This window comes from Carcharhinus amblyrhynchos, chromosome 7 (assembly GCF_965287045.1).
Source record: "Carcharhinus amblyrhynchos chromosome 7, sCarAmb.v2.hapA, whole genome shotgun sequence".
Lineage (NCBI taxonomy): Eukaryota > Metazoa > Chordata > Chondrichthyes > Carcharhiniformes > Carcharhinidae > Carcharhinus > Carcharhinus amblyrhynchos.
In genome coordinates, this window is record NC_137330.1 from 12,375,034 (window position 1) to 12,398,306 (window position 23,273).

Below are 23,273 nucleotides of genomic sequence, written 5' to 3' on the forward strand. Positions count from 1 at the left end.
CAGACTCTCCCCACCCTCCGCACAATTTGCCGTTCCCCCAATCTTGGTGTCATCAGCAAATTTCGACACCCTACACTCGGTTCCCTCCTCCAGATCATCTATATAAATGGTAAAAAGCTGAGGCCCCAGCACCGACCCCTGGGGCACTCCACTAGTCACCACCCGCCAATCCGAATAGCACCCGTTGACCCCCACTCTCTGCCTCCTATTTGACAACCAATCCTCTATTCACGCTAACACCCTACCCCCAACTCCATGTCCCTCGACCTTCTGCAATAACCTCTTGTGAGGTACTTTGTCAAACGCCTTCTGAAAATCTAGAAAGACCACATCCACCGGCTCTCCTCTATCCACCGCCCCAGACACATCCTCATAAAACTCCAGTAAATTTGTCAGACACGACTTCCCTTTAATGAAACCGTGCTGCGTCTGCTCTGTCAAGCAATTCCCTTCAAGATGCCTCGCAATTTCCTCCTTAATGACAGATTCTAACATTTTACCTACCACAGACGTTAAACTAACCGGCCTATAATTCCCCGCCTTTTGCCTGGCACCCTTCTTAAACAACGGCGTAACATTAGCCGTTTTCCAATCATCCGGCACTTCCCCAGAATCCAGCGACGTCTGGAAAATAACCACCAAGGCATCCTGTTTCAGGCAACAAATTATGGTGCATAATTTCAGTTGAAGATATGAATTTGCTGTCCTCTGTTTTTTTTTTGCCAGTGCTCTGTGGTGTTCAATACATTTTTGTGATAAACGTTTAATGCTTTGCAATTGTAAATCAAGCTTACAAAAGCTTAACCTTTTGAAAGAAAACTGCCGAGTAACACGCTGCTCCATTGATGCTGCTGGTAGCTTGAAGTGGAAGGCTGGGTATAACATTAGTTCTCGAATATATTTGGTTAAAGACAGCTTTTCAAATAGATTACTTATCACACAGCCTCCCCTATGTAAATTAGAATACTCTACAGCATTCATAATATGAAAGTCCTGCATGTAAAGCATTTCTTTCAGTGATGCTGTTTTAAAAAAACAGGCATTTACTCAGAAAAACACAGTGATGAGTGTGCTACACATTTCAGTCTTTCTATTCTTGATGTGATGTTTGACAATATTTGACAGCTCCTTTATCCAATCAACATTCTCCAGCGGTAGGTATCTTTCCAAGCAGAAAAGGTGGAAGAATTTTATTTTAATTTTAAGAGATTATAATGATTTGAGGTGTATATTAGTAGAATAATTAAAAATTAATTATAGATAAATACATTGCAGAGTTGTTTTCATTAGTTAAAACCTAAGCCCAGTTTTTGAAGCACATCTATTCCCCTCACAAACCGGGTGTTATATAATTGACATGCCGATGAATAAATGACAACTCTCTGTTCCTGTGTGCAAGTTTGCAACCAATTAGTGAGTAGACAGGCAGAGATTATTGAGGCTTTTGTTGGGGAGGCCATCATCAGTGTTATTAACATATACACTTTATCATTGTTGAGCTGTTTGCAGTTAAAAGCAAATATATTTCCATGTGTTTTACTTGAAACTTAGGGCAGAGGTGGTTTAGCCTGTGGTCTCCAAACTGGGAAGCACATGGCCATCACATTGTGTGGTGGTTTATAATGTGAACATGAGATTTTTCCCTGTTTGCTGAATGTAAACTTCAGGAAAAGTTAAGCTCCTCCTACAGTTCAGAATTTTATTTGAATCCCTGTACTATAGTCTGTGGTGATAGACTGTAACTTAGTGATTTTTAAAGTACAAATGTTAGCAGTTATACCACACTTGAACATCTGTATCTAAAGATCCTGTCATGTTACTGCTCAAGTAATTTAAAACTTTTTGGTTTATTCGTATTTTGATTTCACATCATCCTCTGCCTCTTAATAAATTAAACACTGCATGGAAAGTGAATCTATAAACCAAACTGGAATGAATGTCTCATTACATGAACGGAACTTTGTAAAAGGTGTTTTAATAACTTGTTCTGTTTCTCTTGTAGCCAGGTTTAAAAATTTGGAATCAACCTATCTGCAGAGAGTACTATTGCCTCATCTATTTACTATGGCACTCTGGTTTACCGTATTTTCAGTGTGTTCTGTTGTATTTGGCAAGGTGCGCTCAGGCAGGGTTGGGGATATGATGTCAGTGCTGCAGATTAAATGAACATTTTTTGACATTTTGCACATAGCATTTTTGGATGAGAATTTTACTGACTGGGTACAGAGTCAATTTTATTTTCTGGCCTATTGAGTTATCTTTCAATTTGTTAATTGGATTCTGTGGAACCTTGGTCGTGTGGTCAATGCCAACAAATTTTATTTGTGATCCTTGAGAACTGAAGGGACAGACACATCTATTAAATATGTCACTCAATTTTACAAAGCTTCTCATTTCTGAAGTTGTTGGAAAATCCTGGGCAATCCTAACCGCTGGATTTGTTTCATATGCCAATCCTCAGCTTCATCCTCAATGGTTCCTCAATTGAGATCATCTGATTTGGATTAAATTAAAGCAGCATCAGAATGGGAGTAGACCACTTAACCCCTTTGCCATTCAATGAATTCATGGCTGATCTAGGAACAAACTCCAAATTGACCTCTTGTTTTTATCGTCTCAACTTGTTTAATTTTGGACAAGCCAATAGCTTCACTTTTAAATGCTGTGGGAAATCTTAGTAACCTATGGTTAAATGAAGATTCAAGTACATTTTATATATTATGCTGAGAACACAGAAAAAGCATCAGAGTTTAAGTGCTTTTTATGATTTTTCAGGAACATTCTGGTCTGCTCTCTTGAATTTTTTATTATACATTCCTGGGACATGTGTGTTGCTGGCTGGCCAGCATTTATTGCTCATCTCTAGTTGCCTTGATGTTGGTGAGCTGCCATCTTGAAACGCTGCAGTCCACGTGCCTTGGGTTGACCCACAATGCTGTTAGGGAGGGAATTCCAAGATTTTGACCCAGTGACTGCGAAGGAATGTTGATATATTTCCAAGTCAGGATGGTGAGTGACTTGGAGGGGGACTTGCAGGTTGGGTTTCCATGTAGTTCTGCTCTTGTCTTTTTAGTTGGGACTAGTTGTGGATTTGGTAAGTGCTGTCTAAGAATCTTTGGTAAATTGCTGCAGTGCATCTTCTAGATAGTACACACTGCTGCTACTGAGCGTCAGTGGTGGAGGGATTGAATGTTTGTAGATGCGTGTCAATCAAGTGAGCTGCTTTGTCCTGGATGATGTCAAGCTTCTTGAGTGTTGTTGGAACTGCAACCATCCAGGCAAGTGGGGAGTATTCCAATACACTCCTGACTTTTGCCTTGTAGATGGTAGGCTCTGGGGAGTCAGGAGGTGAGTTAATCGCCACAGTATTCCTAGCCTCTGACCTGCTCTTGTAACCATTGTTGTAAAAATTTATGTAAAAACACTTCTAGTTTATTCTTTCTAGAGGTCTGAGTGGAATAAAATATTGTCTACTGGACTACATTAAATATTTTGAGTAATGTGGAACCAAGATTTAGTGGCTAAAAGTTCACATGAGGATAGCTATTGTGGCAAATCAAAACAAATCTTAGTTTGGTGGTCGGAGTACTCTTCAAAGATTGAAGTTAAGGCCTGTTTCATAGGTAAAATGAAAGTAAGTTTACTTTGTGAATACTTAATATGTGTAATTACCAAAATTGACAAAATAGAATAGCCGCTATTACAGAGCAACATATATATTCTGTTCAATGTTTTGATACTTTTACAGCAATCTTCTTGCTAGACCACTGCAGTGACCTCAGTTATGGTTAATGCGAGGAGCTGTATAAGAAACAGCAAGGAGGCATGACTTTAAATCTGTTTGACAGCTGTTTTGTAGTGAGTTTACTTCCTGAAAGTGCATGAATGCTTGTTTTGCAAAATACATAGAATATAAGTAATTCAAATGGATTTGAGATTGTGTGGCATTTTTGTTTTGATTTGTGATAGGAGAAATTCTCTCACTGACGCTCGACTGCACAATCGAATGAAAGCTGACTGGCGTCTGAGAAGGAACTTGGGAAAGTAGTGCAGATACAGAAATAATCCTTTGCAAATAAACCGGTATTATGTGCATGTGTGTAGTAATAATTGGCATCACATTGCTTAATCATAAAGTGTTAAGTTTGGTTGATAATTTTCCATTGCCATTGAGAATTTCTATACTGGAAAGTGTTTTTGATACCTGTAGTGTAACCCATTTAAGTTTTTTTGTTTTAAAAATGCCATTTTATATTTTTAAGTTGTTTTCCCAACATTTCCCTCTGAAGATTCACTATTCTTCTGAAAAAATGGTTATGTTTGTTGTGTTCCTCTTGTTTCAGAAAAAAATAGCTGAATTCAACCAGTATTGAACCTACACGCAGAGCTGAACTCAACCAGTATTGAACATACAAGGCAAAGTGTTGAGGTCAGAATAACCAAATTCAATCAGTGTGTTGAACCTACTTGCAGAGCTGTTGAGGTCAAATGGTTATTTCTGTCTGTTCCTAGGGATAATATTCCTTTATATCCTAGCAGTATAGATACCATTCTATAGAAGCATCTGTTGCAATGTCAGGTGCTATAGCCTCATCTTCTACTTTATTCCTATCTTAAGAGTGCATTACTGCCATAAGCATCTTAGGTCTTTCCTTTGGCTGCATCTTTACAATTGGAAATGCCAAGGATTTTTGGGAGAACAGAAAGCGTTTGCTGTTGAGGTCAGTTGAATATTCCCATACCGATCAGTGGTACTTTTGAGCCATGTCTGTTTTACAAAGGAAACAATCAGACATATTGCAGAGTTTTGGCTATGGCAAGCAGACTACCATATTCTTCATTCTCTTTGAGCAGTTGGAATTATTGCCTCTGCACTGACTTACGTTTCCTTCCCTATTGTGGAACTGTCCATATTTGCAAAGGATATGGATGATAAACAGTCTGTCTTTCCAGAAAGGGTCTGCTGCTCATGAATTGTCATTAGTTTACTTTGTCCTTCTACAATCTTCAAACAGCAATTAGTGCAAATCAAAGCAGTCACTAATTTGGCTATCTGATGTATCCTGATGTTGTTGCTGTTGTTGGCACTGGGGTATGCAGTAGTTGAGTTTGGATTCCTAGCCTCAGAATTGTAGTTTTCATTTCATGGATTTGCTGAATTGATTTCAGCTTGGTTCGCTTGAATTATGCAGTTTCAGTATTCGTATGTAAGAGCACATTTTGCTGAACAGAATACCCTTGGCGGTGTTTCCTTTTTTTGCTGCTTTGACCTGGAGTTCAGTTCACCCGGTATTCCACGGACCTTAATGCATCAACAGTTCCTCTTCCCAAAAATGCATCCTTAGCTGATTAGACTTTGGACTTTGATGTAGTTGACTGGGCTGTTTCCTTTTTGTGTCACCTTGCAGTTAGCCAGCACAATAACAGCTGAAAGGGAATTTTTGATTAACTTTCTACAACACAGGTGTCTATCTACCTGAGAAATGGAAATTTTTCAGTTATGTTCTTTTACAAAAAGCAGAGCAATTCTAATTTGGCCTGTTGCTGCCTTATCAGTTTACACTCAATCATTAACAAAACGGTGAAAGTTGTTGTCAGCAGAGCTAACATACGGCAACTGCAGAGCAATACCATGCTAGCTGATGCCCAATTGGGTTCTACCAGGACTTCTTGACTCCCGACCTCTACGGTCTTGGTCCAAATATGGACAAAAGAGCTGAACTCCAGAGGTGAAGTGAGAGTGACTTTTGTTGACATCAAAGCTGCATTTGACCAAATGTGGCATCAAGGAGCCCTAGCTAAATTAAAGTCAGTGGGAATCGGAACGTGACTCTCATTGGTTAGAATCATACCTTGCACAAAGAAAGATGTTGTGGTTGTTGGAGGTCAGTCACCTCATCAGCTGCTTCATCAGTGATCTTACCTCAAAGTGGGGATGTTCGGTGATAATTTCACAATACTTAGTACCATTTTCAACTCTTAAGATATGGAAGGAATACTTGGGCAACAGACCTGGGCTGATAAGTGGCAAATAACAAGTGCTAGAAAATGATCATCTCAACAAGAGAGAATCTAACCATCTGCCTTGACATTCAATGGCATTACCACTGCTGAATCCCCCACATCATGAGGGTTACAATTCACCAGAACTTCAACTGGTACGGCCACATAAATACTGTGTTTGTTCGGGCAGGTCACAGGCTGGGAATTCTGTGACAAGTAACTCACCTGCTGATTCCCGAAAACCTGTCCACCATCTATAAGACAGAAGTCAGGAGTGCGATGGAATACTCTCCACTTGCCTGGATGAGTGAAGCTCCAATAACACCCAAGGAGCTTGACACCATCCAGGAGAAAGTAGTCTCTTGATTGGCACCACATCCACCAACTTGCATATTTACTCACCCTCATGGCCCAAACACAATGGCAGCTGTGTGTACCATCTACAAGATGCACTGCAGCACCTGCTAAACACGTGACATTTGCCACTTGGAAGGATACGAGCAACAGACACATGGGGACAGCCCCATTAAAATCTCTTCTTTAAGTCACACAACATCCTTACTTGGAAATATATCGCTTTCCTTCACTGCTGGCAGGTCAAACTCCTGGAAATATATCACTGTCCCTTCACCGTTGCCAGGTTAAAATCCAGGAGCTCCTTTCCTAACAGCACCATTTGGTGTACCTACACTGCATACACCTTTGCAGTTCAGGGAGATAACTCACCATCACCTTCTTGAGGTGATACATTGGCATCAAATGCTGGCATTGCCAGTGGCACCCATATCCTGAGAAAGAATAAAACAACATTGAATGGTATAACTGGCAAGTGTCTCTTCAAAAGTTTTAATGGTCCATGAAGCTAGAAAACAACGATCAGCAATTATTTGCCTTTATTTTTCCACCTGTCCCATTATGCTGGAGGACTCCTGTTCTTCGCTTTAGTTCTGCTTCATGAATGAACACAAATTAAGAGGAATGGTGAACCTTTGAGGAGATATATATTTGAATTTTAGAATGGTATGATTTAGTATGAACGCCTGTCAGTCTCATCTGCACTTCATTGCTGAGACCTTGCTGTCCTGTTAAATGTAAAAAACATGTGAAGTTTGAAATTTACTCAACCAGAGACCAGCCAGTAAAACCTGCATGGGAGAAATCACTTATTTGGAGTTCTTGTGCAGTTTTGGAACAGATGTATTGATACTATCGCGCTTAAACATGCTTCTTGCAGCTGTGTGGAGCTGGGTAGTAAACGAAAGTAGGAAATTGGTATTTATTGTGTTGACCTTTTCATTCAGTAAGTTTGATAATTTCGTATTTTTAAAATAATACTGCAACGCTTCGAAAGCTTGTGCTACCAAATAAACCTGTTGGACTTTAACCTGGTGTTGTGAGACTACTTGTACCTAAAATAAAGGGAAAAATTATTGGTTAGAAATTACAACATCAAAATGGACCATTTGGCTCAAGCAGTCAGTGTTGCTGTTTATCCTTAGCAAGGAAACAGTCCACACATTCCCACACTCCTTCATCAGGTTTCTTTCATTCACCTATCAGTCTAATTTTGGATGTTTATGGTTACTGGTTCAACACTAATTCTCCAGACAGCTCCACATTCTCAGCTCTGAACAACTTTCTCCTGTTTCTTATTCTAAGCTTTGTGCATTTGATTGTGTATTACAGCTCATTCTTGACTTCTCAACTACTGGATCAGAGCCCCAGTTCAAAGGAGAATTCTATCTTTATTCCCATGACTTTTTCCACTTCTATTAATTAGGTTGTGCTGAGTTAGAGTACACTTGTGCCGACACTTGCTATTAGACTCTTCTCTGTTTATTTCTTGGAGTGACTCAGATTATTATGACTCTGCAGCTACTGAGTCTTCTCATAAGGCATCCAGCAGTTCATTTTAGAGTGTGGGTCTAGATGCTGTGTGGTTGTCATTCAGTGAAACACTGCAGTTGCAGGAGTGCCAAGGTTAGGCTGAATCTTCTTCACAAATTCCCCTTCCAATGTATGCATACTTACAATGGTGGCTGAATATTGTGTGGAGCTGTGATCTCTAGTGTGCATTTCTCCTGAGAACACAAGATAATTGTAAGGTTTCTGAGATTTAACAGTGCAGAATAGGCATCAAACATACTGTTTATTGTGTCAACTATTCTATAAGTTTATTGACCCTTAAGCTAATGATAATAATAATGAGGCCTGGGTGGGATGGTTGGCAGTGCGGGCTCGATGGGCCAGATGGCCGCCTGCTGCACTGCAGGATTCTATGATTCTATTCTGTAAGTGCTTCTGATAACTGATCTTATAAAACTTGAGTATAAAGCAATATAGGCTCAAAATTTAAGAGTTTGGATCTTTAAGGTTAAAGCTTTTTAAAAAGTTTATTAGTCACAAATAAAGCTTACATTAATACTGCAGTGAAGTTATTGTGACATTCCCCTGTTGCCACACTCCGACACCTGTTCAGGTCAATGCACTTAACCAGCACGTCTTTCAGACTGTGGGAGGAAACCAGAGCACCTGGAGGAAACCCACACAGACACGGGGAGAATGTGCAGACTCCACACAGACAGTGACCCAACTGAGAATTGAACCCAGGTTCCTGGCGCTGTGAGGCAATAATGCTAGCCACTGTGCCATCGTGTCGCCAAGCAGTGAACATTTTGGCATGGAACCAGAACTGGATTACTGAAGCTGGGCCTCCATAATAGTGACTATGAAACTATCAGATTGCCATAGAAATCCATCTGGTTCCATAACATGTTGCCTAATAGGGATGGGAATCTGCCATCCTTAACTGGTCTGGCTGACATGTGACTCTGATCTGCCCTCTGAAATAGTCCTGCAAGACCGAACTGCAACAGAAAAATTGATACTAGAGGGACTGCAGCAGCTTAAGGCTGAAGAGCAACAAATGCTGGCCTTGCCAATGATGCTTCTATCCCATGAAAGGATAAAAAATCGTACCTTGTCTGGAATATGCGTATATTAAGTGATTGTTGAAATGAGAAGTAATTAAACTAGGAAACCTTGCTACCTGCAAATAAGGTCTTTCACTGCAGAGTCCCTGGCTGCCCTAGTGTGAATTTTGTTTTTTGGCATAAACCAGAAATATTAATGGGTATAACCTGAGAAATATATAATAAGATCAGCAGCAATGTGGTGGGCCGGCACAATAGTTAACACTGCTGTCCCACAGCACCGAGGACCCAGGTTTGATTCCCAGCTTGGGTCACTGTCTGTGTGGAGTTTGCACGTTCTCCCTGTGCCTGCATGAGTTTCCGCCAAGTGCTCCGCTTTCCACCCACAGTCCAAAGACGTGCAGGCTAGGTGGATTGGCCATGCTAAATTGCCTCTTAGTGTCAGAGGACTAGCTAGGGTAAACGCATGGGGTTGTGAGAATAGGGCCTGGGTGGTACTGTGTCGGTGCAGATTTGATGGGTCAAATGGCCTCCTTTTGCACGGTAGGATTTCTATGGTTCTATGATTCTGAGGTGCTTGGTTGGAAATATTATGGGATATTTTGGGCCAGGGGAGTGAGGAGAGTTTGGATTTGCATTTGTTTTCAATCCAGCTGCATTTAAATTGGTAAAATGTCTGGCTCGGCTGAACTTGAAGAATCAGGCATATGCCAGAGCTAAAAGTTAGCAATGGCATCAGGGTAGATTGGATTTAATTGCTATTGACTAAACCACCAGTTTAAGCAATTTTTTAAAAAAGAGGAATTGTTGCTAGGCGTTGAGGGGTGCGGAACAGTTAGCTACTTTTGTCTAAATTGCTGTATACTTTTGGAGTCTGTGGATTGGAGCGAATGCATGTTTTTCTTGGGCCTTCAAAACACACATGGTTCTAAATTTGACCTAACAAAATACACATTTAATTTGGACATCTGTGAAAACCTGTAATGCCATCTTAGCTTAAGGTGTAGTTATTTTATTGTCTAAATATTTTTACTTATTGAACAACACCTGTGCATTGTAGTAGATTCAGATGTTTTCCTTTAGTCATTTTTAAATTCTTGCATGTGCTTTCAGGCTACCTTCCATCTGCCAATGAGTTAAATTAACATTTCAATAACTTTCTTACACATTTTTGTGAAATATTGAGTTCTGTTTGATGGTGACCGTGCTGTATGCATTTGTCCAACCCCAGATCTATAGAAGTGATGTGCCGTTGATGTAACTTGAATCCAGTGAAGTTATTCTTAAGCTATTTCCAGTAGTAATGTTAGCTGTTCTATTTATTTGCTATTTAGATTTTCATGCATATTTGCCAAACCACATCTGTTGACCGAAAGGGAGAAGCAGGGAAATTATATTTAACACACTTCGTAATTTACATGCCTGAAGTTAACAAATTTTATGTATGGCAAAACAGTGCAATTTGTTTTAGAAACAAATAAAACATATCTCTATTTTCAGTCCTTTCTGCGTATTTAAATTCCTGTTTGTTTTTCTCATATTCCCAATTTCCATTGTAGTGTTTTCACTGACTTTGACCCTGGTGTACAGTTCATGTGTAACTGTTTCCTTTTATATATGTTCCTTAATTTTCTATTATTTACATGAGCAGCTTGATGCTGAGTGTAAGTGTGTTGATAGGCTGTGAAAGCTACATCCACTTGACATCTGTGTTCTCAGCAATAGCAGAGGTCGCTAGATAATGATAAGTGGGAACCATTCCCTCTTTTGACCACATTATTTGCCCAATGAAGCATTATATCTGTGCCATCATGTTGTCTGTATGGCTCAGCTACTTGTTATGTAAGTCCATTGAACCAGTAGAATCTTTTGCAATGCTTGAACCCTTTCTAAACGAAATCTAGATACTATTTATTACTGCAGAATTTCCTGCCTTAGAACAGGAGGCAAGTTATTTTTTTTCCCCCTGCCCCAGGAAGTTGGTAAATAGTTGACGGAAACCCCTGTTATGCACTAAAGGCCAGCTCAAGAGATGTATTTAGGAAGATGTTGCATTGTTGCCACTTTGAGTGGTTAGGATGTGTAGATTAATTGAAACAAGGAAAGGAAAATTGGAGGTGAAAATGACGTGGAGAATCACTCCAAGGGCAGCTGCTTCTGGAAAAGTGAGTTTAGCTCAGTGGCTTCTGACCACCAATATTTATTTACTATTACGAGTCCTTCAATTCCATATAAAATGGATAATAAGGTTGCTAAATTAATGATAGGCTTCCATTATTCAACTTTTATGTTGTCTTACTTTTCAGACTTTGTTTTGCCATATCCTAGTAAAGAAAACTTGCTGTTGAGTATAAATCTAGTGAAACTGTTGAACCCTGTTAGAGGATCTAGGAATGCACTGCAATTAATATCTGAAATATGTCATGCTTTTTATCTGTGCAGGAGTCCGAGTGGATGTCTTCATGGATATTGTTGATATATTTAATCCCTTGATAGCCACCGACCACTTGGATGACAGTCTGATTTTAGAGCCAGACTTAGAAAGTGAAGTTTGTGATTGTGGCACAGAACCAGACATCCTGGGAGGTTCTTTAAGAAACATGCTGAGTGACAAAGATCCTATGCTAGGATCTGCTAGTGCACAGTTCAGCCTGCCCTTTTCAGATAATGAAGATGGCAACTTTCAGCTAACTTGCTCAACAGGTAGGTCTAAATTACTTTTTGGCTGCAGTGCCTGCAGAAGCAGTGTGGGCTAGTGTGGCCATTTAGTATTTGTGTGAATGGGTGGATAGGGTTTTCTCCCACTTCTCCCCACACCCTTTCCTCCAAGTCTGCTGTTACACAATGCCACTTGCACAATGCCAAAATCTCTGAAGGTACCTCTTGAATTTTCAAGAGATTATATAACTGATTTTGCATTGGGAAAAATCTGTTTATATTCTGAGATTTAAACAAAACAGCATAGATGCATGCAAGAACAGGGGACTCCTATTATATAGCCAGCAGGTATGTTGGGAGAACCATGTTGTTACATTATTATTATGTTGGCATATTGAAGTTCATTTCCAATTTTATGTTGTTCATCCCTTGACGTATAGAATCGTTAGAGTAATGAAAATTATTTGACTGATAGTGTCTGTGCCAGCTGTTTTAAGGAGTTACTCACAAATTGCCACTCCCCTGCCCTCTCCCCACATCCCTGGACATTCTCCCCACTCAGTTATTTAGAAAATTCAGAAACTGTGGAAAGATTTACGGTACAGAAGGGGGCCATGTGCCCATCAGCTCTATATGGACTGAAAGATGAACCATTAAGCCTAATCTCAGTTTTTAGTATTTGTTCTGTAGCCCTAGTAGTTAGGGCACTTCATGTGCATATCCAGATGTCTTTTAAATGAGTTGAGGGTTTTAGAACATAGAACATTACAGCGCAGTACAGGCCCTTCGGCCCTCGATGTTGCAGTGACCAGTGGAACCAGTCTAATGACCCTGTAACCTAAACTATTCCAATGTTATCCATATGCCTATCCACTGACCATTTGAACGCCCTTAAAGTTGGCGAGTCCACAAATGCTGCCGGCAGGGCATTCCATGCCCTTACTACCCTCTGAGTAAAGAACCTACCTCTGACATCCATCCTATAATTAATACCCCTTAATTTAAAGCTATGTCCCCTTGTGTTAGCCATCACCATCTGAGGAAAAAGGCTGTCACTATCCATGCTATCTAACCCTCTGATCATCTTGTATGCCTCAATTAGGTCACCTCTTAACCTCCTTCTCTCCAATGAAAATAACCTCAAGTCCCTCAGCCTTTCCTCGTAAGGCCTTCCCACCATACCAGGCAACATCCTGGTAAACCACCTCTGCACCCTTTCCAATCCTCCTCATAATGTGGCAACCAGAACTGTACGCAATACTCCAAGTGCGGCCGCACCAGAGTTTTGTACAGTTGCAACATGACCTCACGGCTCTGAAATTCAATCCCTCTACCAATAAAAGCTATTGGTCTCTAGTGTCCTTTCAGGCAGAGAGATCTAGCCCCACCCACCCTCTGGGAGGGAAAAAAGAATCCTAATCTCTTCTCTAATCTTTTTGACATTTGCTTTAAATCTATGTCCCCTAATCACTAACATCTGCTAAGAGAAACAGGTCCTTCTCTTTTTAGGCCCCTCACAACCTTGTTCTGCTCAATTAAATCTCCCCTCAGACTCCTCTGTTCAAAGGAAATAACCACAGCCTTTCCAACCTTTCTGCATAGCTACAATTTTTCAATCCTGGCAGCATCCTTATCAATCTCCTCTATACCCATTTGAATGCTTTTACATCAATTCTGTAATGAACTGTGCACACAACTCAAGTTGTGGCCAAACTAGTATTCCCGCATAACTCCCCTGACCTTATATTCTATATCTTGGTTAATAACAGGAAATATTCCACATGCCTTCTGAATCACCTTATCGACTTGCTATCTTCAGGGATCTGTGGACATGCTTCTTCACTCCCTCTACACCTCTCAGAACCCTCGAATTAATGTTTATTCTTTGCCTGGTTTGATCTTCCCAATGCAGCACCCCACACTTCTCCAGGTTAAATTCCATTTGTCACTTCTTTGCCCACCTGACCAGTCCATTGATATCTTCCTGCAGTCTACAGTTTCCCCTTTTCATCAGCAACCACGTGGCCAATTAATGGATCATAGAATCCTGCAATGCAGAAAGACTGACTTTTTGATTGAGTATCTTACCCAGGCTCTCTCTCTCGCCCCATCCCCATAACCCCACACAGTTATTATGGCTAATCAATCTAACCTACATCTCTTGGGATACTAAGGGCTAATCCATCTAACCCACACATCTTTGGAGTGTGAGAGGAAACGTGAGCACCCAGAGGAAACCCATGCAAACACGGGGAGAACTTACAAATTCCACAGAGTCATCCAAGGCCGAACTTCTAGATCATGCCAATGTATGTTGGAGTTAATACTATACTATGTCTAAGGTGACTTTGAATTGAACAGTTATGATATTTAATTGAATGACTCCTACTAAAGCTGAGTTGAAATTAATATCATGTGAGTAAGTCTGGGGGGGGAAACAATCACATAGATCAGTTATTTGAATTAGAGCAGGAGAAAAGATGTTGCATTGGAATTATGTAACACATGTCTGACAGTAACAAAATCATGTTAGTCTTCTAGTTGAATTCAGAATTACAATGTAAGGATAGCTTGTATAATTATTTAATCTTTCTTCGAAGTATGTGTGTCCATAATTAGGTTGAAATATTTTCTTGATGTAACTCATTAGCCATGCCAACATTTAGTTTTATTCCATTCAACAGTCATTTTTCCAATTGCTGGAAACTTATAATTTAGCAATTTTAAAGGGAAATATTTTGAATAATACAGCAAATAAAGTATGCCACTATGTGTATAATAGAGTTAATATACATTATAACCAATATTAAGAAGACGCATTTAATGTAGAATTCATTTTTGAACAGTTTCAAAGTGTTGGCTAGTGCTTTTAATGTTGCTGTTTCTTGTCCAGAGGTGTGTGGGTCAAGTTGATTGGCCATGTTAAATTGCGCCTTGTTTCAGAAAGATTAGCAGGATAAATATTTGGGATTACAGCGATAGGGCCTGGTTGGGAATGTTGTCTGTGCAGGCTCAATGGTTAAAAGACCTCTTTCTACTCTGTATATGATTGAATTTCCTGATTCTGGACACATTTATGAAGTGCATTGAAGTTGGTAGAAATTTTTTTAAAGGTGTTATTTATAGATAAGGGAGGAACTTGATTATCTTTAAGGAAAAATGACAGCTAGCACATCTTAAAATGCTTTTCCCCAGTCTAATTTTTTAAACTCTATAAAATAAGAATTGTTCACATTCTGTGTTTCTTTTGAAGATGGGGTTGCTGACTGTAGTAAATGTTTAAAATTGAGAATTTTGTGCATTACCACAACTTTTTTGGAGATTTCACTTTTCTCAGCTGCTGCATGTGGAGCAACAGTTTAACTTCATTGTAAATATCCTTACAACTGCAATCCTCCAATAATACATAAACAGTAACTCAACAATAGTGTTTATCAACAGGCATTAGATTTTGAGGAAACAAACTTTCAAGTTACCCTGATTCTTGGCGGGGGGGGGTGGGGGGTGATGATTTCAGCGGCACAGTAGATAATTGAGTCCGACAAACCAGGAGGTGCCAGAGTCACTGCTGAGTTAGCTGATTTCAACTTGAGTGACAGTAATGTGGCATTATACTTGACCTAGTCTGTACATCTGGGAAGGGAAGAGAAATCAACCATGATTCCTATGCCCGATTCCTGGAAAGTGTACAAACTTGAATTCTGGTGGTAAGGCAAAATTGTGCTTTAGCTCTGACTTCCCCCATTTAATTGAGTGTGTTGTAAATAATAGTCAGTTAGGTATCTAAGAGTTGACAGCTGTGGAACTGTACCACAACCCAGACTGGACTGGGGCTGCTGGCAAAGTGGAGCAGAAAAATTGAAAAAAAATTGAATAAGCTTGGAGTTAAAAACTGTTGCTGAGCCAATAAAAGAATGGACATCTGTTAGGACTTTGGGGTGTTGTATCTCTGCACTGTTGCTCTGAGTTACGGCCTTGACCTAGACATTTGTTTTCCATTGGCAGACTGGCAGTTTGTAACTTTGCTGAGAACATGGGAGTTTGTGAATGATAGGAGGAATTTCTTTTGTTTTCGGAAGCAGAGATATTGCAATCTTGTGGTTGGGCCAGGAGGCATCAACAGCTTCACTGTGTCACATCAACTAGAAAGGGCATTGTTTCTATTCTTAAACTCCAGCTACTCTTGTCCAACATAGCTCTGTTGGAATTTTGCCAGGGATGTCATGTGTATTCCTTATATTCCGTTCTGATTGTGATCCATTTATTACCTGTTTCGTTTATTTGTCAATAAAGTCACCATTATCATAGACGTTGCAGCTGAGAGGTAAGGTGAATTATGTAGGTGCTGCACTATAATTCCTGATGTTACAATTAGGAATGTGTGGGCATTTCCCGGTGTGCCGGTCTCTGTGTGCTAATGTATTTTACAACTTATGCAATATGTCTGCTTCCAGACTCCATGCATTGTATAACCCCAGCAATATGATAAGATTCAGAACATGATATCATGGGTAGCAGCTTGTGTCAAACTTCTTTTGTTGCATCTGGAAGTTTACATTCTTGCTGTTTATGATTGACAATTCTTGCTAAAAAACATAGTAATGGACAGTAGTAACTATTAGGTCTCCTATGATGATGTATGTTGAGTCAAGACCAAATACATTCTTCAGGTGAATTGGGGTTAGAGGTACAGTAAGAAGCCTCACAACACCAGGTTCAAGTCCAACAGGTTTATTTGATAGCACAAGCTTTCGGAGCACTGCCCGGCTGAGTCATTCACCTGAAAGCTCCGAAAGCTCTTGCTTCCAAATGAATCTGTTGGACTTGAACCTGCTGTTGTGAGACTTCTTACTATGCCTACTCCAGTCCAACACCGCTTTTGGGCTAGAGGCAGGGGACAGTTGAATCAAGGAGTACAAATGTAATTCTGTCCTGATTTTAACATCATGCATTCTGTCATTTATATAATATTATAATCTTAAAATATGATTAGATGATAAAATTGGCCATTAGGGAAGCTGTGGAGCTGGCTTGAGCAAAGAGTTTCTCTATAGTACAGACTGAGGAGCTGGGAGCTATAAAATAAGTGCTTAGCAGTACCATTAGCAGGGGGATGTGATTTTAGTGAGGAAAGTTTACATATGCATTTCCTGTTAGAAATTTAGAAACAAGAATGTATAATGGTAAAGCTGATGAGTCACAAAGATCTCCCTATAATAACTTTATAGACTTGCAGTGCATGCAGATATCAAGTTTTAAAATACAGATTATTGGTAGTTAACTCCCTTTCAAAAACAGCAAAGCATTTTGCACCAGTTCAGTAGAGACTGTGGCTTTTAATGGTAGTAAATGGTGGAGCTTAATACGGTTTCAGGATTTCAGCTGGCATTTATGGTGTGTCACTGTGTAACCTATAAAATTGCCTCTTCTGTAAGATTAGTTTGTGAAATAAAATACCGAATACATACACATTTTTTAACGTGCATGCTGCTATTTTGTTGCCGATCATAGATTGCTGCCTTCAGTTGTAAATGTAGAAAGGCTAGCTTTAGAATGACTGTTATACTTGCAACTGTCTGAGATCTTCTTTTTATTTTTCCAGTTGCCAAACTTGAGCTCACTGATGAGTGCGACATAAAGGAAAGTGACCTTGACACGATGGAGGAAGAAGATTTGTCAGAATTATCCAGCAGAAAAGCAAAGGGAAAATCTCAAAAACCTGCTGTGCAGTCACCTCGCAAATCTCCACGTTTGTTAGCCCAGGGTAAGATGCCATAACATATATTTCTGGATTTTCTCCTTTTATCAAGTTTGCTCGTCTTAAAATGCAACATCTGTAAAACTTTGGATCTGGCCAAACATTTAAATTTGTAAATTAAATTGTACTTTAGCATTTTAAGTAATAATATTGTATGTGCATGTTTCTGTTTTCTACTTTATGCAACATTTTTTGGTTAATGTTGTTGTTCTTTAGGTCTGTTTTATGTTTAATGTTGAAGATTGACTTATGCAGTCTATTTTACACTAATTGGAGTTTTGTTTTTTCCTTACCTCTAACCTCATGTATCCCTGTAAGATCAAGTGTAGTATTGACATGCTGTGCTTGGGTGAAGTCATTAGGTTACACTTCTGCTTCATTTGAAGCAATTTTTAAAAGCGGCATTGCGGCCTTTTGGCTAAGATGCAAATGAGATCAAGCCTTGGAGGAGGAGCTATGGCTACTTCAATCAGCTTGGATCATATAGATCAAGCCCAAGACAGGAGGTGAGAGCCCTGTCTTGTTAGGTTGGATTGGGAATGTCTCAACTTGTTGAGACTCTGAATTTGACTTGATTTGATTGAATTGGAATAAAAACAAAAAGAAATCCCCCTCATTCCCATTACTTGTAACATTTGACTTCTTTTGTTCCCGTTGTCTACACGCTTTATTGTCGTATTTGCTCTTGGTGAACAATATGAAGGCATTCTCTCCATTCCGTTTTGACCAGTGGAAAAGCAAAATGATAAAGATGCTAGAAATCTGAAATAAAAACAGAACATGCTGTGGTACTCAGCAAGTTAGACAGCGTTTGTGGAGAGAAACATAATTAACATTTCAGTTTGGTTAGCTTTTGTCAGATTATTCACTGTGTCCTATTTTCTGGAACTCTCTCCCTAAATCATTGTGCCCACCCCTTTTTCTGTTTTCACGTCATCTCAACACTTTTCTTTTTACTCCTATTGCCTAATGTTCTATCTACAATTTTTTTCCCTTCTCTGCACAGTCAAGTGTTCTGAGATGTATTTATTATTGAGTATGTGTCTCACAGACCACTGTTGCTGGCTTACTTAAGCTTTAGCAGAAATTGAGTGCGGCGACATTTTTCTTGCTAGGTTTTAAGTTACAGGATTATCTATCTCAATTTAAAAGACTTCCTTTAATTTTACATCTGTGTTAAATCATCTAAAACCATTGGTTTTGTATTTTATCTTAAATTGCCACACATTTTTCTTGCTAACTTTCTACCGTCTTGAAATTGCTGAAATGTGGACCCTCTTCCATCTGAGACCCTGCCCAAGTGGCCACCTTTAAAGTCCAGACTGAGCTTCAGTGTTGACTGTCTGCAGGGTATTTGGTCACAAGATTTACTAGTGCTGAGCCTGATCATGTTCTCATTTAGCAGCCATCTGCTTTCAGCTCGCTTGCACAGTGGTTAGTGATCAGAAATGGGCATCCTGTCCAATTTTACTTCCCCTTCTTAATGTGACATTTATTTTCACTGTTTAGCTGACATCAACAAACTAAGCATGTAATAACTATCAAAAATTTGAGTGCCTACTAGATGGACTGTATGCCTCATCTGCTGTTAGGGTTATGTACTGATATATTGGGAGGCACTCAAAAATGTAAATTGTACATCTAGAAAAAAATGCTTATTTTTATAGTAATGTTTATTTAACTAATATGACTGATATTAAACCTTTAAATGGGTGCTCTGTGGTTTAAAATAAAGGGCTGCTGGAATGGTTATTTTGAAGTTGTAGTATTTTCAAGGGGTAAGATTAATTCTAAAGTGCCAGAGGCATGAAGATCTGTTAATCTGAAAAAAAATTAAAGGGTTTGTGCTTAGTGGAAAACCTGGAGCTCATAACCCTTGCAGAATGAAGTTGGAACTGCTTTTCTTTGGACAGGTTACATTTAATTTCGAGTAATTGATTTAATAGAAAATGTAAATTAAGTCTTGTGTGCCAATTCATGAATTCTGGTGTAAAATATCATCTCACTTTAAAAGACTTGAGGTAATACAAATAGAATTTGTTTACCTGGTATAAACTGAGTGGCTTCTTGTGCTGTAAGGTCCAATGATTTTTGAAAATATAAACAAGATGTTTGTAGCATTTTGAAATACCAGTGTTGGATGTTTAAATCTAAAATACATATGTTTGAAGTTATTGATAATGATTCTTTCTTTCTTTTGAAGAACCAATTCGAAGTCTACGCAACAGTACCATAGCCAAACGACCCAGTCCAACAAATTTGGCTCTTGCAAAAAGGAAGGAGCAGGTAAAATATGTCGCAATTGGAACAAGTTCAGCAAAACTGCTAGATAGGCATGAGAAACAAAGCCCACAAAAACCTGGCGGAAAGGGTAAAGCACAGCAACAACAGAATGTATCAGAAACTGCACAAAGCAGTGCAGAAACTCCTTGTGATATTGTACAGTCTGAACCTGTAGATTCAAAAAGCCCTGAACTGAAATCAATGGAAACATGCATCAAACCTGAACGTACACTTGAACTAACTTGTGGAAATCATGAATCTACTATGGTAGAATCAGTGGAGCCGAAAGCCATTGAGTCTACATCAGAATTGCAGTGTTCTAGAGAACAGTTAATTGCTGTGGGGACAGAAAAGGTCCCTCCAGATGCAGTAGTGGACGATGCAAATGATCTCCATTGTGTAGAGGTGCAAGTTATATCACTCAGCCAAAATCCAGTTGAACCAACATTGAAATCACAATGTTCAGCAAAATTGTTAACTGAAAGTACTCAGATGTCTACAGCCGAAAACGTTGATGTGCAAAAAATTGTGGATTGTGGCAATGAGCAAGCAGCAGTCACGGACCGCAGTCCAGTTAAGTCTGCACTGGAATCACAACGTTCTGCAGAATCATTAATTGGTGCAAATTCAGATGGAGTGGCTGAAGATACTATAACGATAGGTGTTGATCCTCACAAAAATGTATGTGAACTTCCTCTTGGGAATACCAATGCAGTTGAAGAGGAATTAAAGGAGAATGTAGCAAAAGAACAGAATATACAACTGAATGAAAGAATTGCAATTGTGGATGCTAACATTATTAATGAACAGAAAGAAAAGCCAGTTGAGTTGGATCCTGGTGTACCAAGTACAGAAACCACATCACATATAAACAAGGTGGAAGACTCTCAGCCAAAACTAGAAGAAAATCTGCAAAGGCCATTGGATGAAGAATTTCCAATACCCTCTGAATTAAATACTTCTGTAAATTATGTAGAAGCAAAAGAAGGGCTTGACATGCAGTCAAATAAAGAAACCACACATAACGATGCTAGCAGTCCTATAAAAGAGAATATTTCAGACACTTCTGAGCTAATTGAAGATGCTGGGAATAATAAGACAGTTCAGCTTGAAGCTGAGGTCACAGTTTTACCAGAGCCTGAAAATGTAGCACAACAGGGCAAATCTGAAGTAGAAATTCCCATTTCTTCAAAAGTAGTTGCCAAAGATATAAATGAATCTGAAAAAGCTGATGATTCTAGTGATCCTGTGGCATGCAAGAAACAGGATGATATAAATGTGCAGAATAATTCAAGTGAGCAACAGCTGGGTTCCAGCAAAGAAGAAATGCAGGACCTTTCTGAGCATACAGATCATGAGGAAATTGTCCCTGAAAAGCAAATTGATGCTGTGGTGTCCAAGAGCCAGGCTTCAAAACATGAGAAGTCAGCATTGAAACCCCAGCATAAACTTGCACAAAATCCAAAACCAGAGCAGCCTGAAAATTTCCTTCCCTCAAATAGGAAAAAAGCTAAGTTGGATATTCAGTCCTCTGAAACACTTAAACAATCTAAGTCACATACTTCACCATTAGCCAGTAAACGGAAGGCAGTGGACCCAGATGAACATCATTCCCACAAGATTGTTAAGTGCTTGAAAACACAGGTTGGACAGGATGCTAAATTGAAAATTGACCAAGCACAAAAGCAACATTTTAACAAGGTGTCTCCTGTTTCTCCAGCAAAAATGCAGATAACGAATAGGTTAGCTTCAATGGCTCCTGCAGGGCATAAGTCAAAGAAAACAGTGCAGACATCTAAGCATACTTCTAATTCTGCTTCAAAATTGAGTGAATTGCCTGCAAAACAGGCGACTCGCTTTGGCCACAAACCTGTCCCTTCAACAGGCAAACTAGTTTCCCAACAAGTGGACAATATGAAGGAAAAAGACAAAGGGAGGATTGCAGAGCACTCTAATGAAGATGATAAAGATAAATTGAAAGTTAGAAAAAGTGAGAAGGGTATTCTTCCACGGCAGAGGAGAAGCAGCAAAAGTCTCTCATTGGATGAACCACCATTATTTATCCCAGATAATTTACCTGTGGTTAAAAAGGAGGAACCTGATCTGGACCACTCTGCGCCTGTTGCTACTTCGGATTTATGGGACCCCAAAAGACTGTGTGGTTTTTGTAAGAAACCACATAACAGCAGGTGAGCTCTTGTGTAACCAAAACCCTGCACATGTCTTCTCACGTTCTAAGTTATTTGTAAAAATTAAAATGAGAAGGAAATAATAATGTTTAAAGTATTTCCTTGGTCTCTGATAATTAAAGTGGCAACTTTTCTTTTAAAGCATCTCTGTCCTGAAAGCTTTCGCCTGGCTTGGTCAAATGTAGTGACAATTTTTACGTCACTGGCAACTGAACAGTTAATATCTAAAGTTACATTACGTAGCTAACGAGACTGATCAATTCACTATTCTTGAGTAGCTCTGCATGTAGGTATTTAATGATCCCTGTGGCCACTGGTGACATTTTTAGTGTCTTTAATGTAATGAAAAGTTCCAAGGCTTCATGGGAGCAATATGAAACAAAATGTGGCCCCCAACCACGTAAAGAGACATTTGGTCAAATAACCAAAAGCTTGGTCAAAGAAGTTTGCTTTAAAGTAAGGCAGTGTAGGGAAGGAATTCTAAAACTAGGCATAAGCAAGTGAAGGTGTGGCCACTAATGGTGGAGTGATTAAAATTGGGGTTGTTCAAGAGGTCAGAATTAAATGAGCATAGATATTGTGAGGCTAGAAAAATCAAGGACAGAGAGGGGCAAGGTTATGGCAAAATTTAAAAATAAGGATGAGAATTATAATATCGAGACCCTGCTTTACTGGGTGGCAATGTAAATCAGTGTGTACGGGGCAGATAGGTAAACGGGATTTGATGTAAGCTTAGGCACGGCGGCAGATTTTGCATAAACTGAATCCATGTAGGGTAGAACATGGAAGATCAACTAGGAATGTGTTGGATTGGCCAAGCCTAAAGGTAATTGAGGGTTGCTGCAGCAGATGATGTGGGACAGTATTAGTGATGGGATATGTATGCGATTAGAAACTCATAAAATCATAGAACCTACAGTGCAGAAAGAGGCCCTTCGGTCCATCGAGTCTGCACCGAACACAATCCCACCCAAGCCTTACCCCCATATATTATACCCACTAATCCCTCTAATCTACGCAACCCTGGACACTAAGGGGCAATTTCTTAGCATGGCCAATCAACCTAACCCGCACATCTTTGGACTGTGGGAGGAAAGCGGAGTACCCGTAGGAGACCCACAGACACGAGGAGAATGTGCAAACTCCACACAGACAGTGACCTGAGCATCGAACCCAGGACACTGGAGCTGTGAAGCAGCAGTGCTAACCACTGTGCTACCGTGCCACCCTCATCTCAGGATAAAACATGACACTGAAGTTGTGAACAGTTTGGTTTGGTCTTAGATAGTTGCTGGGGAGAGGTGGCTAGAAAATGGAGTTTGGAGCAAGGACCCAAGACTAACTTCAGTCTTCCTGGTATTTAATTGGAGGAAATTGCTTATCCAACATCGGATGATGAACAAATCGCACGATAATTGAGCAACAGTGAAGTTTTCAAGAGAGAGACGG

At 39.6% G+C, this 23,273-nt stretch overlaps 1 protein-coding gene across 3 annotated transcripts in view; it reads left to right on the top strand.

The window, feature by feature from the left end:
- Positions 1–23,273, top strand: part of phf3 (PHD finger protein 3) — a 144,797-nt gene that overhangs the window by 18,495 nt on the left and 103,029 nt on the right. The window contains exons 2-5 of one of the 3 annotated variants that reach the window (XM_080191961.1): positions 4,344–4,429; positions 11,379–11,639; positions 17,197–17,358; positions 19,556–21,824. In XM_080191961.1, coding sequence (XP_080048087.1) covers positions 11,399–11,639; positions 17,197–17,358; positions 19,556–21,824 — 2,672 coding nt within the window. In that variant the 5' untranslated portion in view covers positions 4,344–4,429; positions 11,379–11,398. The remainder of the gene's footprint in view (positions 1–4,343; positions 4,430–11,378; positions 11,640–17,196; positions 17,359–19,555; positions 21,825–23,273) is intronic. The other 2 variants (XM_080191962.1, XM_080191964.1) reach the window with 2 other exon arrangements.